A 14,340-nucleotide genomic window follows, 5' to 3' on the forward strand; every position below is an offset into this window, starting at 1 on the left:
CAATCAGAATAGAAATCAGCAATCATAAACTAATATTTCTAAATAGTTTACTATATCTCCCGAAGATTTTAAAATTAATCCTAAGTAAAAGAAAAAGTTTCAAAACCTACCTCTTTACGATTTGTTTCTGACTATTTAGATTTGAAAATAAAAGTATTAATTCTACATTGAAGTACTTTGTACACCATTATACATTTACAACAGGCATGAGGATACTTTATAACTGCAAACGTTTTCATAATCAAAGTCTCTAGAGTTAATTTTAAACATCTTCATAACTAACATCTCTATAAGATGTAAAGAAGTTATCTAATGATATTGGACATTAGAGCATGTCTAAAGATCAATACTCAGTACAAATGGCCATGTTTAATTTAAAAAAAAGAAAGGGGAAAAAAAAAAAAAAAAGGCACAATTCTGATCAAACAATATTGTGATATTACCAATTCTGTAGAGTTGAAAAGCAGTTTGAAAAGCCGTAACAAAAGTTAGAATGGGAATTTTTCTATGAAGCTATAATGATATCAATGTATACTGATACCACAGATTTCGTCTCCATAGATGATCCTACCTATTCTCACTGAGATAGTCTTGGTGATCAACATCTTGAAATTCATAGCAAAGAACAAAAGGAATGTTGAATTCCATTACAGATCTTAATACTTTCTTCCTATTCATATGCTAGACAAATTAATTGTCTATAAGGGAAAATAAGGATAAATATGCATTACAACATCAAAAATTCATTGTTATAAAATAATGATAATCAAATTTTTTTTTGTCAGATCAGATAATAATACAGTCAAAACTTCAAATATGCTAAAAAGGGGGAAAAAATGTATATTAATTTTGGACACTAGTATAAATTTAGTATAAAAAAACCTATTATAACAAATATAGTTCAATATATATTAACATTTATTCGTTTGTTTTTTTATTTACTGTATGTTCACAAACGTATTCATGCATTATGCTAAAATATCTTTTTCATTTAATAGTAAGACAATTTTATGATAAATTAAAATTGTGATGTTATTTTATCTTAATATTTATGACATATGAGAACAACTGTTATGGAGAGAATAAAATAGAGAACAATTCTTTTAATCAAACCATAAAATTATTGCTGGAATTTAACACAAAAATTCATTATGATGAAATTTTTTTAAAGTTTTATGTAAAGAAAGAAAACCGAAATTAGCATAACTATGTTATAAGCATCATTTTTTTGTGTGTGTGTGTGAAAACTATTTTAGTTTCAGAAATTCTTTTATGCTCCATTTATTATCAAAACATTTCTCCTTAAACTTCTAAGCATTTTATTAAATAATTAGAAACTTTTCCATGACTCTCTATGATATTCATTATAGCAACACAGAAATGAAAATCATTTCCAATTTGATGCAAAAAATTGGCATAGTCTCAGAAACTAATTTAGTTGTTCTTAAATTTATTTATATGAACTTATTTTATGTAGAAATTCACAGTTGATAAACCATTGCTTAATAATGAAACCATTGGAAACATGATTGATTATATAGCCATCAATGCAACAAAAAAATACATTTGGGAAGTTAAAATAATTCATTAAATGTTAAAATATCTAATACAAAATAATATCACAGTTGAAAGCTAAAATTTTTTATACAAAAACTATATAGTATGGTGTCCACGAATTTGCAAGCAATCAACTGCTCTGAATAAAACAAGAAAATTAAAATGCAACAAGTTTTATTAGTTAAAACGTGTACAAAAATATATGGCATACAAAATGGCTGTATATATAACTATTTAATTTTTAAACAGTATAACAATGTGATAGAAAAATACTCTGTAAATGCTGGCCAAATAATAAAAATAGTTAGAGATTAACAGTAATATATAGATATGGAATTCATACATAGAAAAGATTCTGCAAACTTTGTACGAGTGAAAATACCCTCAAAATTTATGTATATTTTTAAAAAGCTCATAAACATTTCATTTATTCAAATTTAATGCCTTGAGCCAAAGGCAGTTCCTTTGTGTAATTAATCGTACATGTTGATCTCCTCATGTACTGCTTCCACGAATCGCTACCAGATTCTCTACCTCCACCAGTATGCTGTAAATAAAAAACAAATATAATAATAATAAGTTAATTTGGAGAAAAAACAAATCAATTTCACAGAATAAAAGAAATTTAGTAAACTATCAATATAAATTATATTTTGTAATGTATATGTTAAATTATTTTCAGTTAAAAAAAATATGGAAGTTTTTTTTTATGGGGATAAAATGTTCCTTCCAACAACTAAGATTATAATGGAAGAACTGCCTTAAACCAAATTTATACATTTTGTATTTAAAATCTGTGTTAGTGGCCTCCCTAAAACTTTTTTGCTTACTGTCCAATAAACGTCTTACCCCCCCCCCCTTATCTCCAAATAAAATTGTAAACAATGGGTAAGGTTGTGAATTTCTTGAATGCTAATTTTAAACTATAGATCTTAGGTTGAATCTTGCATTTTTTTTTTTTTTTACTGAATCTATTATTTATTTATAATGTCTTTTGGATGCCTGACTGACACCAAAATTTGACATAAAACTATAGATGTAGTCACAGGATAACAGATTGAATTTCATTGATTTAAGTAACTGCATTTAATGCAAACAAAAATTACAGAGCAATAGATAGTCTACTGTTTCACGAATTTGGTTCAAAATTTAAAATCTATATTTCAGATGCTAAACCTGCGTATCAATTTTTATTTACAAAATGCTTTGCATTTTGAAATTATGGAATTCAATTACACTTAAAAAATCAGTCAAACAGATTTGCCAATACATTTTGTTCAAAATTCGATATAAATCTACAAATTTGGTCATAATTTTATACCCGATTTCAGCCATCTAGTTTAAAGCCTTTTTGAGTTGTATGTGTTCACAGACAGACTTAATGGCAAAAATGTGGCAAGTTTTTCATATTCAGGGTGGTCTAAAATGTAGAGATTTATCAAAATCTCAAGTTCAAAATTTTTTTTGATGATTAAAATAGTTCCTCTGCACTTTGGACATATATTTTTTCCCCCAGAATCTTTCTAAAAAACCATTTTCTGTAACATGGCAATGAAAATTTTTACAGAACTATATTGTAGAACCTTTACATCATCTAGAACATTATAAAACTTTTCATCTAGATGTTTATACGTTTACAAGAAATAAAAATTGTTGTTATCAACAAAAAGATAGGAACATGCAAAAGATATTATTTAATCATTTCTTTGAGAATATTGCAAGAATAGAAAAAGAAATAAGCTTTCTTTTCACTGAACAGTAAATGACTAAAGCATAAAGAACACAGAAGAGTTCCAAGTATTGTTTACATCTTATTTAAGACGCATATTTGAATACTTCTTGGAATATATATTCCTGTTTCCAATCTATCACATAAGTAGTAGACTAATGAATCAGGACAGGAAATGTTTTATAAAATGTATATTCCTTACAAATTTTAAAATATATAATTACAGAATAAACTTTTGTTGCAATGAATTAAATATATATTTTAAGAAATATATTTGCCATTGTAATTAATATAATTTAAGCACATGCATGGTCTAAATATTGCATTATTTATGACTTCATGAAAAAAACAACAAAAAGGTGTCAAATAATTTGAAACGTTATTCTTAACAAGCATAATAACAAAAATTTAAATTCAGATAGAGAAGTTCAAAATAATGAGTTGGACAAAGTAAAAGTATTTTTTTTTCTATGAACATTTAATCTTTTACACCAAAATTAATAATTTATAATATTGTAAATAAAGTGAAAATCACAAATTAAAATCTCACCTTTTCACCACCAAAGGCACCTCCAATTTCAGCTCCACTAGTTGGAATGTTAACATTCACAATGCCACAATCAGATCCTTTTGGACCAAGCCACTAAAATTTAACATAATAGTTTGAATAGAAAGTAATTTTGCCAGAATAGTATGCAGAAAATACATCAAAATGGGGGGGGGCATATACACAGAAAATTCTGAGAATAGGAAAGAAAAAAGAAAAAAAAAAAAAAGGGAAAAAAAAAAGTTTTTTTTTTTTTTTTTACAAATTCCAATTAAAGTCATTCTTAGATATAAATTATAACTATTAACAAATTGGGGAAAAAAATAAATACTAACTATACCTTAAAAACATTTCCAAGATTCTGAGTAAAGATGCTGCTAGATAATCCTTCTTTTACTTCATTGTTCCATTTAATAGCCTCATCAACACTTGAAGTTTTCAATATATATACAATTGGAGCAAAGGTTTCTCGATGAACAACTTCTGCATCGTGAGCAAGACCAGTAATTATTGTGGGCTCAACAAAATTTCCTGGTTGTTCCAAAACCTGAAAGAACAATTTTTGACAGATTAATTTTAATAAAGTAAATTAATTTATTTCAAATAGCTTTTCTTCAGTGCCAGAAAGGAAATATATTATCCCTTTAAAACAAAACAAGCAACATAAATTTAAAATTATTATAACAAAATTTAATACGAGTGATTTTTTCAGATATTAAATTTTTCCAAAGATATATTTTATTGATAATGATTAAGTACTCTTAATAAATGCATATTTCTTCATTGCACTTTTTATAGTAATCTAAATATAAAACATTATAACTAAAATAGGACAAATAGATAAGAAGATACCATAAAAATTTATTAACTGAAGAAAACATTTTTTAAGAATCACAAAAAAAGTTTTCATTTCATTTTTCAATAATTATAGACTTGAAAACAATAAATGCTGGTGTGCCTGTAAGTTTGCTTGCATTTAATTGTTTTGTATGTATGAAATAAAAAGTGAAACAAATACTTTCAAGTTGTAGGGTTTTTATATGAAACCCATAAGAGGTTTTCTATTTATAAATTACTATACTAATAAATCCAAGATTAAAAACAATTTCAGTGAGTATTTGACATGTACATATAAAAAATTCTTTGAGTATCTCCTCATTAGAATTTATCAGCATACATTTGGCCAAGGCAGAAGCATGAAGTTTCTTGGTTCATTGTTTTAAATAATTAAATTTTAACTTCAAATATTAACACTATTTGATAAAAGCAATTTAAGATACTTAATAGTTCCTTTTTTTTTTAAATGTATATTAATTGGGTTTTTTTTAGCAAAAATGGCTATCCTCCAATGCAAAGAAATAAAAAGTAATATAGTATATCAAAACTTTTTTTAATGATTGATAAAGAATTTACTAATAGTATTTATTAAAAATTGTTTTCTGGTGAAAGATTTTGACAGACAATATTAGTTTGTGATTAAGATTATGCTTGTACAACAGGTTTGTTCTATGAGCTGAATATTTCAAATGGTTCAAAGAGAATACAATCAATGTTCTTTTCATGGTTGCAAAAGTGTGAATAAGGCTTGTCATCTTGTCTACATTTATTTAGTAGGACCGGAGTAATAACCATTCATAATTAAATTTGTTACTATTACATCCTCTCTTTTATGCTGTAGAGTAAGGGATACAATGGAAGAAATATCCTCTGGAGTTTCTTAATGCTCGCTATTTAATGAATTTTATACATTTGAAGTAAGATTTTCTGATAATATCATCACTTACAATCCTTTCAAAGTAAGAGTTCAACATTGTGATTATTTTTATTAGAGAATATATCTTCTCATTCCAAGAAATATTGAATATCCTAGACTCCAAACTAATATGATGTCCCCCCCCCTTAAGCTATTTTATTTTAATTATTCTCAGCAATTTGAAAGATAAAACTTTTCAAGGTTTGAAGGACAGAGGAACTACCCACTAAAAATAGTACCTTCACACCTAAACTGGGAAGTTATTAGTGGTTTGATGCATCACTAAAAATTTGTCCACAAAGATGGAATTGATTGGATAAATTCAATAACAGATGTATTGCAATAAAATGTTTTTTTAATTAGGTATTGTAATATTAATTGCTATTAATACAAAATTCCAGCAATTATAAAATTTAGATAATCTGTAAGTAAATAATTTTTATGGAGTAAAATACAAAGTGAGTATTGGGAATGTCTATATGTCTATAAATAAATATATATTTTGGAAATATTTTACCTTTGTTTATTCATTTTTAAAAAGAATTCTATTCAATAAACTCAAGATAAAAACCAGTAAAAAGAAGACAATGTATGCTAAATAGTGCAATAAAATTTTTAAATCATTAAATTATGACACAAAATTAGATTACACAGTTTAAAAAAAAGTGATGCAATTTTAAAGGACAGCTTTTTAAAACATATCAAAAGCAAACTACATAACAAATTCAACTCAAACTCAATTAAAATAGCTGCTTGACATAAGCTAAAGTAAAAATAACAACTTTAGAAATGAAATTTGTCAATAAAAAATAATCATTTAAATTTTAAGATATAAAAATAATTTTGAGTAATTATTTGTTCAAAAGTTAAGAAGAAAAACAAAAACTTCAACCTACATTTGTCCCTTTAAAAAGGGTGTGAAATGGAGAATTTAAAGATTTGATGTTTTTTAATAATGTAGTAAATTCTTAGAAATGCTAAGGAAGAGTACAAAATTTTGATCAAACCAGTCAAGTGTTATGGAATTAAATATAGTTCAATCAAATAAACAAATTTTCAATTTTATATATTATAGAGTAATAGAGAAATACATTTTAATACCTTTCCACCGTACTCCACTTTCCCTCCAGCTTTCTTAGCTTCCTCAATAGTTTTCAAATATAATTCAATTCCTTGCTTGTTGTGCATTGGTCCATACAGAGTGCCTGGTTCAATAGGATCACCAATTCTAACCTTTGTATATGCCTTTTTCAATCTCTCAACAACTTCATTGTATACCTATTAAAAATTGAAGCATAAATGATTTATCCATATTTGATTTTAAAAATCATTCAATTACACACAAAATTACAAATATAAGATATTATTCAGATAACCTGGCTATATTTCTCACATTATATATTGAAATTCAGAAGCAATGATGAAGGCCTTCAAAAATAAAATGTTGATATTATCCAGTATTATAAACACTATACCATTCACATTCTATAAAAGTTTAAATTACAATAAAGAATGAAAAAAAATTGATTTCTGTCAGTGAAGTTTTAACCGTAAGTATTAAAACTTTCATCTTCTTCCAAAAACTGCATGATAATAATTATTACATGAATGGGATGGATGCTTTTAATTTAAACATCATATGGAAGAAAGAATATTATTAAAATGGAAAACAATCAAAATATTGAAAATAAATAAAAAATGAAACTGCCATTTTTAAAGAAATTTAAGTTCAAATCACCAAACACAATGCATTCTATTTATATATAATCTTTAAATAATCATGAGCATGAGCAATCCCAATTGTTTTCAGAGAGGGAAGGGTGAGAATACTGCAACTTATTTTACAAAACATTAGTATGATGATAAGGGTGAAAATAAATATAGAGTAAATGAACATACAATTAATATAATTATGACTAAAATTAATTGCTAATTATTAAAATTGAATGAATAAGATGAATGAGAATTTCAAATTATATATGCTATATTTCCATTTCTGCATTATGAATACCTTCATATTTTATTAAAAAATACACCTAAGATCCAATTATGTTAGATAAATGATCTTCACAAGATTTAAAGCAAAGATAAGAAACAGAATGCACAGAAATTCAGCAAATCTAGATGGAATGTAGTTACATTATATTTGCTGAATAAACACAGTCAAAAATTAAATTTTCAATGATTTATTTCAACGTTCAAACAGACAAAACAAATTAGATAAAATGAAATGGAAATTAAATTAGATAATTAAATTGCTGAAGAATTGCAAATGCAAAAGCATCATATTCACATAAAAATAGATGTGTAAATACATTCATTATTTTATGAGATCAGTACAAATAAAATCAAATAATTTATTTTGCAAAAAAGGAAAACACTACCTTTTCATGTACTATTAATCTTCTAGTTGTTGTACACCTCTGTCCTGCAGTTCCAACACATGCAAAAACAGCTGACTGAATTACCATGTCTAAATCAGCATCATCAGCAACAATGATAGCATTATTTCCACCCAATTCTAGAAGTGACTTTCCAAATCTTTTTTGAACTTCCATAGCGACTTGCAAACCAGCTCTACTACTTCCAGTGAATGACACTAAAGGTAATCGTGTATCTTTTGCCATGGCTGATCCAATGTCTGCTCCTCCACAAACCAAAGAACAAATAGCACCAGGCAATTTGTTTTTCTGAAAAAAAAAAAAATGCAATTTAATTTCTCAAATTTAAAAAAAAAATACCCTCAATACAATAAATCAAATAATAAAATAACAATACAACAGAAGAAAGCACATAACCATTGTGTAGAAAAATGACCTAACACAGTAGCTCAGTTGATAAATGCATGTTTAGACCTTTATCAGGGCATTATAAACTAAATTCTACCTCCAAATGGAAGGATAAAGATATTGATGACAAATATCAGGATTAGATTATTCAATATAACAAATGAAGGAAAAAAGAAAATTATTTTAATTTTGCATGCTTCATTAAAAGTTAAAAAGAAGTTCATAAGGTTAGAAGTTAGATTATTACTAATTCAAAAATATTACATTATTAGATAGAAGCTATAATTTAATAAATCTACTACAACAGAAGCCAAACTGATGCATTTATGAATTCAATTCTCAAAGAGAAAATAAAATGTTTTACATTTTAAAATTTAGATTCAATTTTTTACCATTTCCCTCTTTTCTCCTGAAGAATATATGTTTAGTCATGAGAAATTGTAAAAATGTACAAAAAACATACTTAAAACAGCTTTAATTAAACAAAGAAGCAAGCATTTAAAAACTGAAAATATTTTAAGCTGTTCAGAATGCAGAAAAAAAAAGTTAAAATAATAACAATAAGCACATGCAGAAAGATTATTTCAAACACTCTTGAAATAATAGTGTAGCACAATTTAAAATTATTTGTTTAAAAATGAATTTTGAATTAAAATAAATGAGTATTATTAATTAATGACATTAAATTACTATAGTTTAAAGTATTATTAATATAATCAATCTGTGGCATAACAACTGCAGTCATGAAGACATTTAAGTTTTAACTGTATACTTAAGATATAAATATTGTGAATTTGAATTGCAGATTTAACAAAAAACATTTTTCTTTTATTATTAGAGCTATTAAGCTGATTTAATAAAATGCTTCAACCCCCCCCCCCTCCCCTAAAAATAATTAATACAAAATTTCTTTTTTTACCATTTAAAATGTATGAAAGGAGTACATGTATTTTTTTAAAAAATTTAACACATTAAATCATTTTATTTTAATTAGAGTTTGTAAGTAAATTCTAATTTCCATAGTTTAAAGCTGCTGCCACACACATTTTATTTATAATAAAGGGGAAGGGGTGGGAAATAACATGCTTTATTAGCCAATAATCTGTATAATATGCTACGATAGATAGTATTACAATCAAATGGTAAATATACTTGAGTCTTCCTAATACACTTAAAGTTCATACAGTTTAAACTGAATGACCAGACAGATGATAAGCAACTATGAATTCTAATGGCCATAGTATAAACTTTATACTATGGCCAAACTCCTGTAGATCCAGCTATCAACAGGAGGTAACAACCACACACTATTAATGCACCCAACTAGGTGGCAAGGAACTAACCACCTTAGCTGGAAGCTTCTCATCCTTATTATATGAAATGCTCATGGAGGGACTGTCACTAAAATGGTAAGAAAAAATATATTTTAAAACATAAATAAATTAACTACATTAAAATTTAAGTTACCTCTAAAACTGACTGAATTATTTTAATGACTGCAATGCTGCAAAGATTAGTAGATGGAGCACCTTTCCACAACATCACATCACCGCATACTAATGCAATAGCATTATTCCAGCCATAAACAGCTACTGGGAAATTGAAAGCTGATATAATTCCAATAGCTCCTAGAGGATTCCACATCTCTAACAATGCATGACCTGGTCTTTCAGAAGGAAGAACTTTTCCCTCTATCATTCTTGATAAGCCAACTGCATAATCACATATATCAACATATTCTTGTACCTATAAATTAATTAAAGAAATACTGTTTAAAATGTTGAAAAATTTTAAAATTTGAAATAAGAATCGAAGAAATTACATCATACAAATAATAGTCCTTTTTCATTAATAAATATTGATATTCAAATAAAAAGTAAAATAGAATTAATTTTAGTAGCTGCTGAAATAAGTTAACTCAGTTACATTGACATTCATATGGTTACATCATTACATTTATTAAACATAAGTATAATAGGTCAAAAATTGATTCATTTACCTAAGACCATTTTGAATAATCAGGAGTGCTAATGAATCTTAAAACTGCAATGAATTATTTGCTTTAAAAAAAAGATTTTATAAATAATAATATAGTGTTAATACTTAACTTAAAGCATAGATTTCAGTGAATTTCTATAAATTATGTAAAAGACACAGAATTTTGGTGATTGTGAACTGCAATTAAATTCTGCGGGGAAAAAATTGTTCTTTCATTTTAATTTTTCAGGAAAATTGTCAAGAAATTGATAAAAAATCGTCTAAAACACTTTTAGTTAATAAGTATTAATACAGTTCTCAAAATATAAAGATTTCTTTTGAATTCCTTCTATTCCTTAAAAATAAATCAATACAAAATTTTTCAAAATGACAAACCTTTGATTTCAGAATCCAGATAATATGTGATACATTTTGCTTGAGAATTGTTACGGAATTCGGAAAAACATCTACTTCATGAACAAAGCAAACAGAGAGAGAGAGAAAGAAAGAAACAACAGAATGATTGGGTTTAATCATGGAAATGAAACATAATTATACTATAAGCAGGAGACAGGGTTTAAATGGGATGAAAAGGTATGTAAAATACAGATGTTTTATATTATATTTAATATATATATGCATATAAAATATATAAATATGTATATAATATATATATCTTATACATAAAATATACTGTATATAATAAAAAATTAATTTGTTTATTTAATAATATAAAACGTATTAAGTTGAAATATGCATAAATGATTTTTTTTTTTCAGTATGTCATCTATAATAAATCCATTGAGTTTTAATGGCTGGTATTTTTTAGTAGAAATATCTTTCAATAAATGATTTTTTTTCAATACATAGAATCTTTCTAATATATTTTTCTTCTCTATATATTGTTTCTAAAGGAATGCATTACTAAAATTAAGTATATATAAAAAAAATTTGCATTTGCAACTTATTTTAAATTTTTAAAATAATATTACATAATTTAATATTAAAATAAGTTAACAGCAGGTATAGTCCACTTTTATAGAAAAAAAGGTCCATTTTAACATAATGAAATGAGAACAAAACACTATGTTCGTGCTTTCATATATAGTATTAGCAAAATAGGATTCATATTTATCTAGAAAAATATTTTCCACTATCTGAGAATATATATTTCAAATTATCCATGATTTTGCAAATTCATAAATAAGATATTCTAATAAAACAAAGCAGAAAACTGAAACTAGATTCAACTAGTTGCAAAATAAATGTCTTTATATTTGATAATATACATATTTTTATTAAGAAATATGAATTTTATCTCCATGCACTATTAATAATATTATAGAAAATATTTGCTTTTTATTTATTTTATCTTTACATATAAGAATGTAGTACATGATTAAGGACATTAAGACATAAAACAGAAAAAAATTTATAAATTTTTTTGATTGTTTTCATTATTCTATATCTTCACTCATACAAGCTGGGCATTCATCATTTATATCAGATAACTTATACTGAGTTAACAAAAAAAAAAAAAATCATAAATGAGCTGAAAATTATAGCAAAATATCTCCCCACTCAAATGAGATATTTCAATAAGAATATTACATAGTATTAATTATTTTCCTAATTGAACATATGTACCAGCAGCATTATTAAATAAATATAAAAATCCTTCAAGATTAAAAAGAAATTCACTATTAAATATTCTTACTTCTCCTTCCCCTTCAGGCAAAATTTTACCCATTTCCAGGGATACAAGTTTCCCAAGAGCAGACTTTTTCTCTCTTAAAGCATCGCCAATCTGACGCACAATTTCTCCTCGTTGTGGAGCAGGAATATCAGCCCAAACATTCCAAGCCTTTTGCAACTCCTTTATGGCATTTTCAAAGTCACTTAAGTTCCCTTGGATGACATCAGCAATAGGTCTGTTATTACTAGGACAAATAGACGTTACAGTCTAAAATAAAGAAATAAAAATTAGCAAATTTAAATTCAGTGACTCAAATTTATAAATAGCTGATCATAAAAACCTCATTATTATGTATAATTGATATATTTTAATTCTTGTATTAAATAATTCATTATTTTAATAAAAGAATTACTAATTTATACTGATAAATATAACCTAATATTATTTTAAACCTTTATTATTTTTATATTATGTAATAAAATATAATTAAATAAAAGATGTAGATGTTTACAGATTATTTTACTTCCCTCTAATTGGGCAGTTCAAACAAAGTTCGAAACGAATTTTAGATTTTGCAAATACATTTATCATAACCTAGTGAATGAAATGTTGGTGCTTAACACATTAATGTCCAAAGGAGAAATGCAATATTTTACATTTTCTATGAAGAGACTTACTCAACTGTTGTTGTTTGATATTTTGTTCATTATTCATATAGCAATATACTCAAAGAGTAACAAATTTTATTGCATGGAACAGATTTTATCTATACTTTTTGATACAAGTATATATTGTAAAAGGTTATTGTTACAGGATACTACATATTCCAAGAAAATGCATTTTTTTAGTAGAGTAAATATATTTTAAAATAGAACTCATTATTCACGATAATGCTTATATTTCAAAAAAAGTTCATACTACAAGAATTAAATTTTGCACAATTAGTCATTTAAAATAGTTGTATGCAAAAAATACTTTGTCTAAATTGTATTATTTATTTCAAGTTTTAAAATCACAAGTAGCCTTAATCATATAAAATTCAGAAACTTTCTATATACCCTTAATTAAATTGATATGCAGAATTTTAATCACATTATTCTGTTATAAACAATATTTAATTATTATTAGTTAGATACTCATATAATCAATCAATCGCAAAAATTAGGCTTTAGCTTCTATCTATTTTAGCACATAATATGATTCGTTTTGTTATCAAAGAAATACACTAACTTCTCCATTTCCAGTCCAAATGCCATGATAAACCCCTTTGTTATTCTTCTCCAATCCCAATTCTTTCAAAAAGGAGTACTTGGGCTCTTCAATTAAATAGCTGCTAACAGACGCTTTACTCATGGTTCTCAAGAGAAAAATTCGTCTGTGTAATACTTTGTTAAAAATGCGAAGAGTAACTAACATTACCGATATTTTGTATAGTAAAATAAATCCGGAATTGTGATTACAGTGCAATTACTCAATAAAACTTTTGAAATATCGTACGATCTTTAGATAAACGCTGATCGGTTGCCAGCGCCAACCATGCTTGCTTAAAGACAGCTGTTTAAATACTAGTTACGGTTACGAATTTCTGGAGATTTGCCGGAAAACGAAAATAAAACTTAGCGGGAAACTTACTTCGGCAGATGATGGGGTCACCCATAATGGTATCTCCCATAATCGTATTTAAGATTTCAGCTCCTAGCACAATTATTTTACTTGAAAAATTGGCTACTACAGAATTCTCACGATCTGTTTTTTTCATATGTGCTGTGCTGCGGAGAATGGAATAATAGGTAAAAATTTCAGATAGATATCTGAATTTTTTTTTTTTAATTTGGCATTGTTGAAAAGAAGAAAAGTTTTCAAAAATATTTTCAAGATTTTTTTTATCAATAAGAATTTGAAGATCGGAAAACAATCCTATACTAAAAATGCTGCGGCTCGATTTCAGTTGATATTATAATGGTCAATTTTCAAAAAGAAAAGTAGTGAGAATTGGATTTGAAATTGACATTTTTCTTTCCATTTCCAACAGCTCATAAACAAGATTTTTTTTTTTTTTCAGATATATTTTCATCACTTTTTCCCTGAAAAACGTTTTTTATAATATTTTCTGAAATCGAACAATAACAGTTCCAGAATAAGATTCTTTTTTCGAGTTGGACCGAGAAAAGTAATTACACACATTTTAGACAACTTTTTTTTAATCGAATTAAAAAATAATATCTGAGTTAAAAAATAATGCAGATATAGATCTAATTTTTTTAAACAAATATTACCATTGACATGTTAAAC

General features: G+C 25.9%; 1 protein-coding gene across 1 annotated transcript; it reads right to left on the reverse strand.

The window, feature by feature from the left end:
- Positions 1-1,719: 1,719 nt before the first annotated feature.
- LOC129966856 (alpha-aminoadipic semialdehyde dehydrogenase-like) lies at positions 1,720-13,606 on the reverse strand. The gene is made up of 8 exons (XM_056081448.1): positions 13,279-13,606; positions 12,070-12,315; positions 9,843-10,121; positions 7,971-8,276; positions 6,688-6,864; positions 4,174-4,380; positions 3,837-3,929; positions 1,720-2,104 (listed from the first exon to the last, which is right to left on the reverse strand). The coding sequence occupies exons 1-8, from the start codon at positions 13,462-13,464 to the stop codon at positions 1,985-1,987; spliced, it is 1,614 nt and encodes a 537-aa protein (XP_055937423.1). The 5' UTR covers positions 13,465-13,606; the 3' UTR covers positions 1,720-1,984.
- Positions 13,607-14,340: the final 734 nt, after the last annotated feature.

This window comes from Argiope bruennichi, chromosome 4 (genome assembly GCF_947563725.1).
Source record: "Argiope bruennichi chromosome 4, qqArgBrue1.1, whole genome shotgun sequence".
NCBI classification, from domain to species: domain Eukaryota; kingdom Metazoa; phylum Arthropoda; class Arachnida; order Araneae; family Araneidae; genus Argiope; species Argiope bruennichi.

Excerpts from the sequence above, each read along its gene's own strand:
- LOC129966856 (XM_056081448.1), bottom strand. The coding sequence starts at position 13,464 with ATGTTAGTTACTCTTCGCATTTTTAACAAAGTATTACACAGACGAATT. Across the intron at positions 12,316-13,278 it reads TTTGGACTGGAAATGGAGAA|ACTGTAACGTCTATTTGTCC; the intron begins GTTAGTGTATTT and ends TCTTTATTTTAG. Across the intron at positions 4,381-6,687 it reads AAGTGGAGTACGGTGGAAAG|GTTTTGGAACAACCAGGAAA; the intron begins GTATTAAAATGT and ends TTGTTCTTTCAG.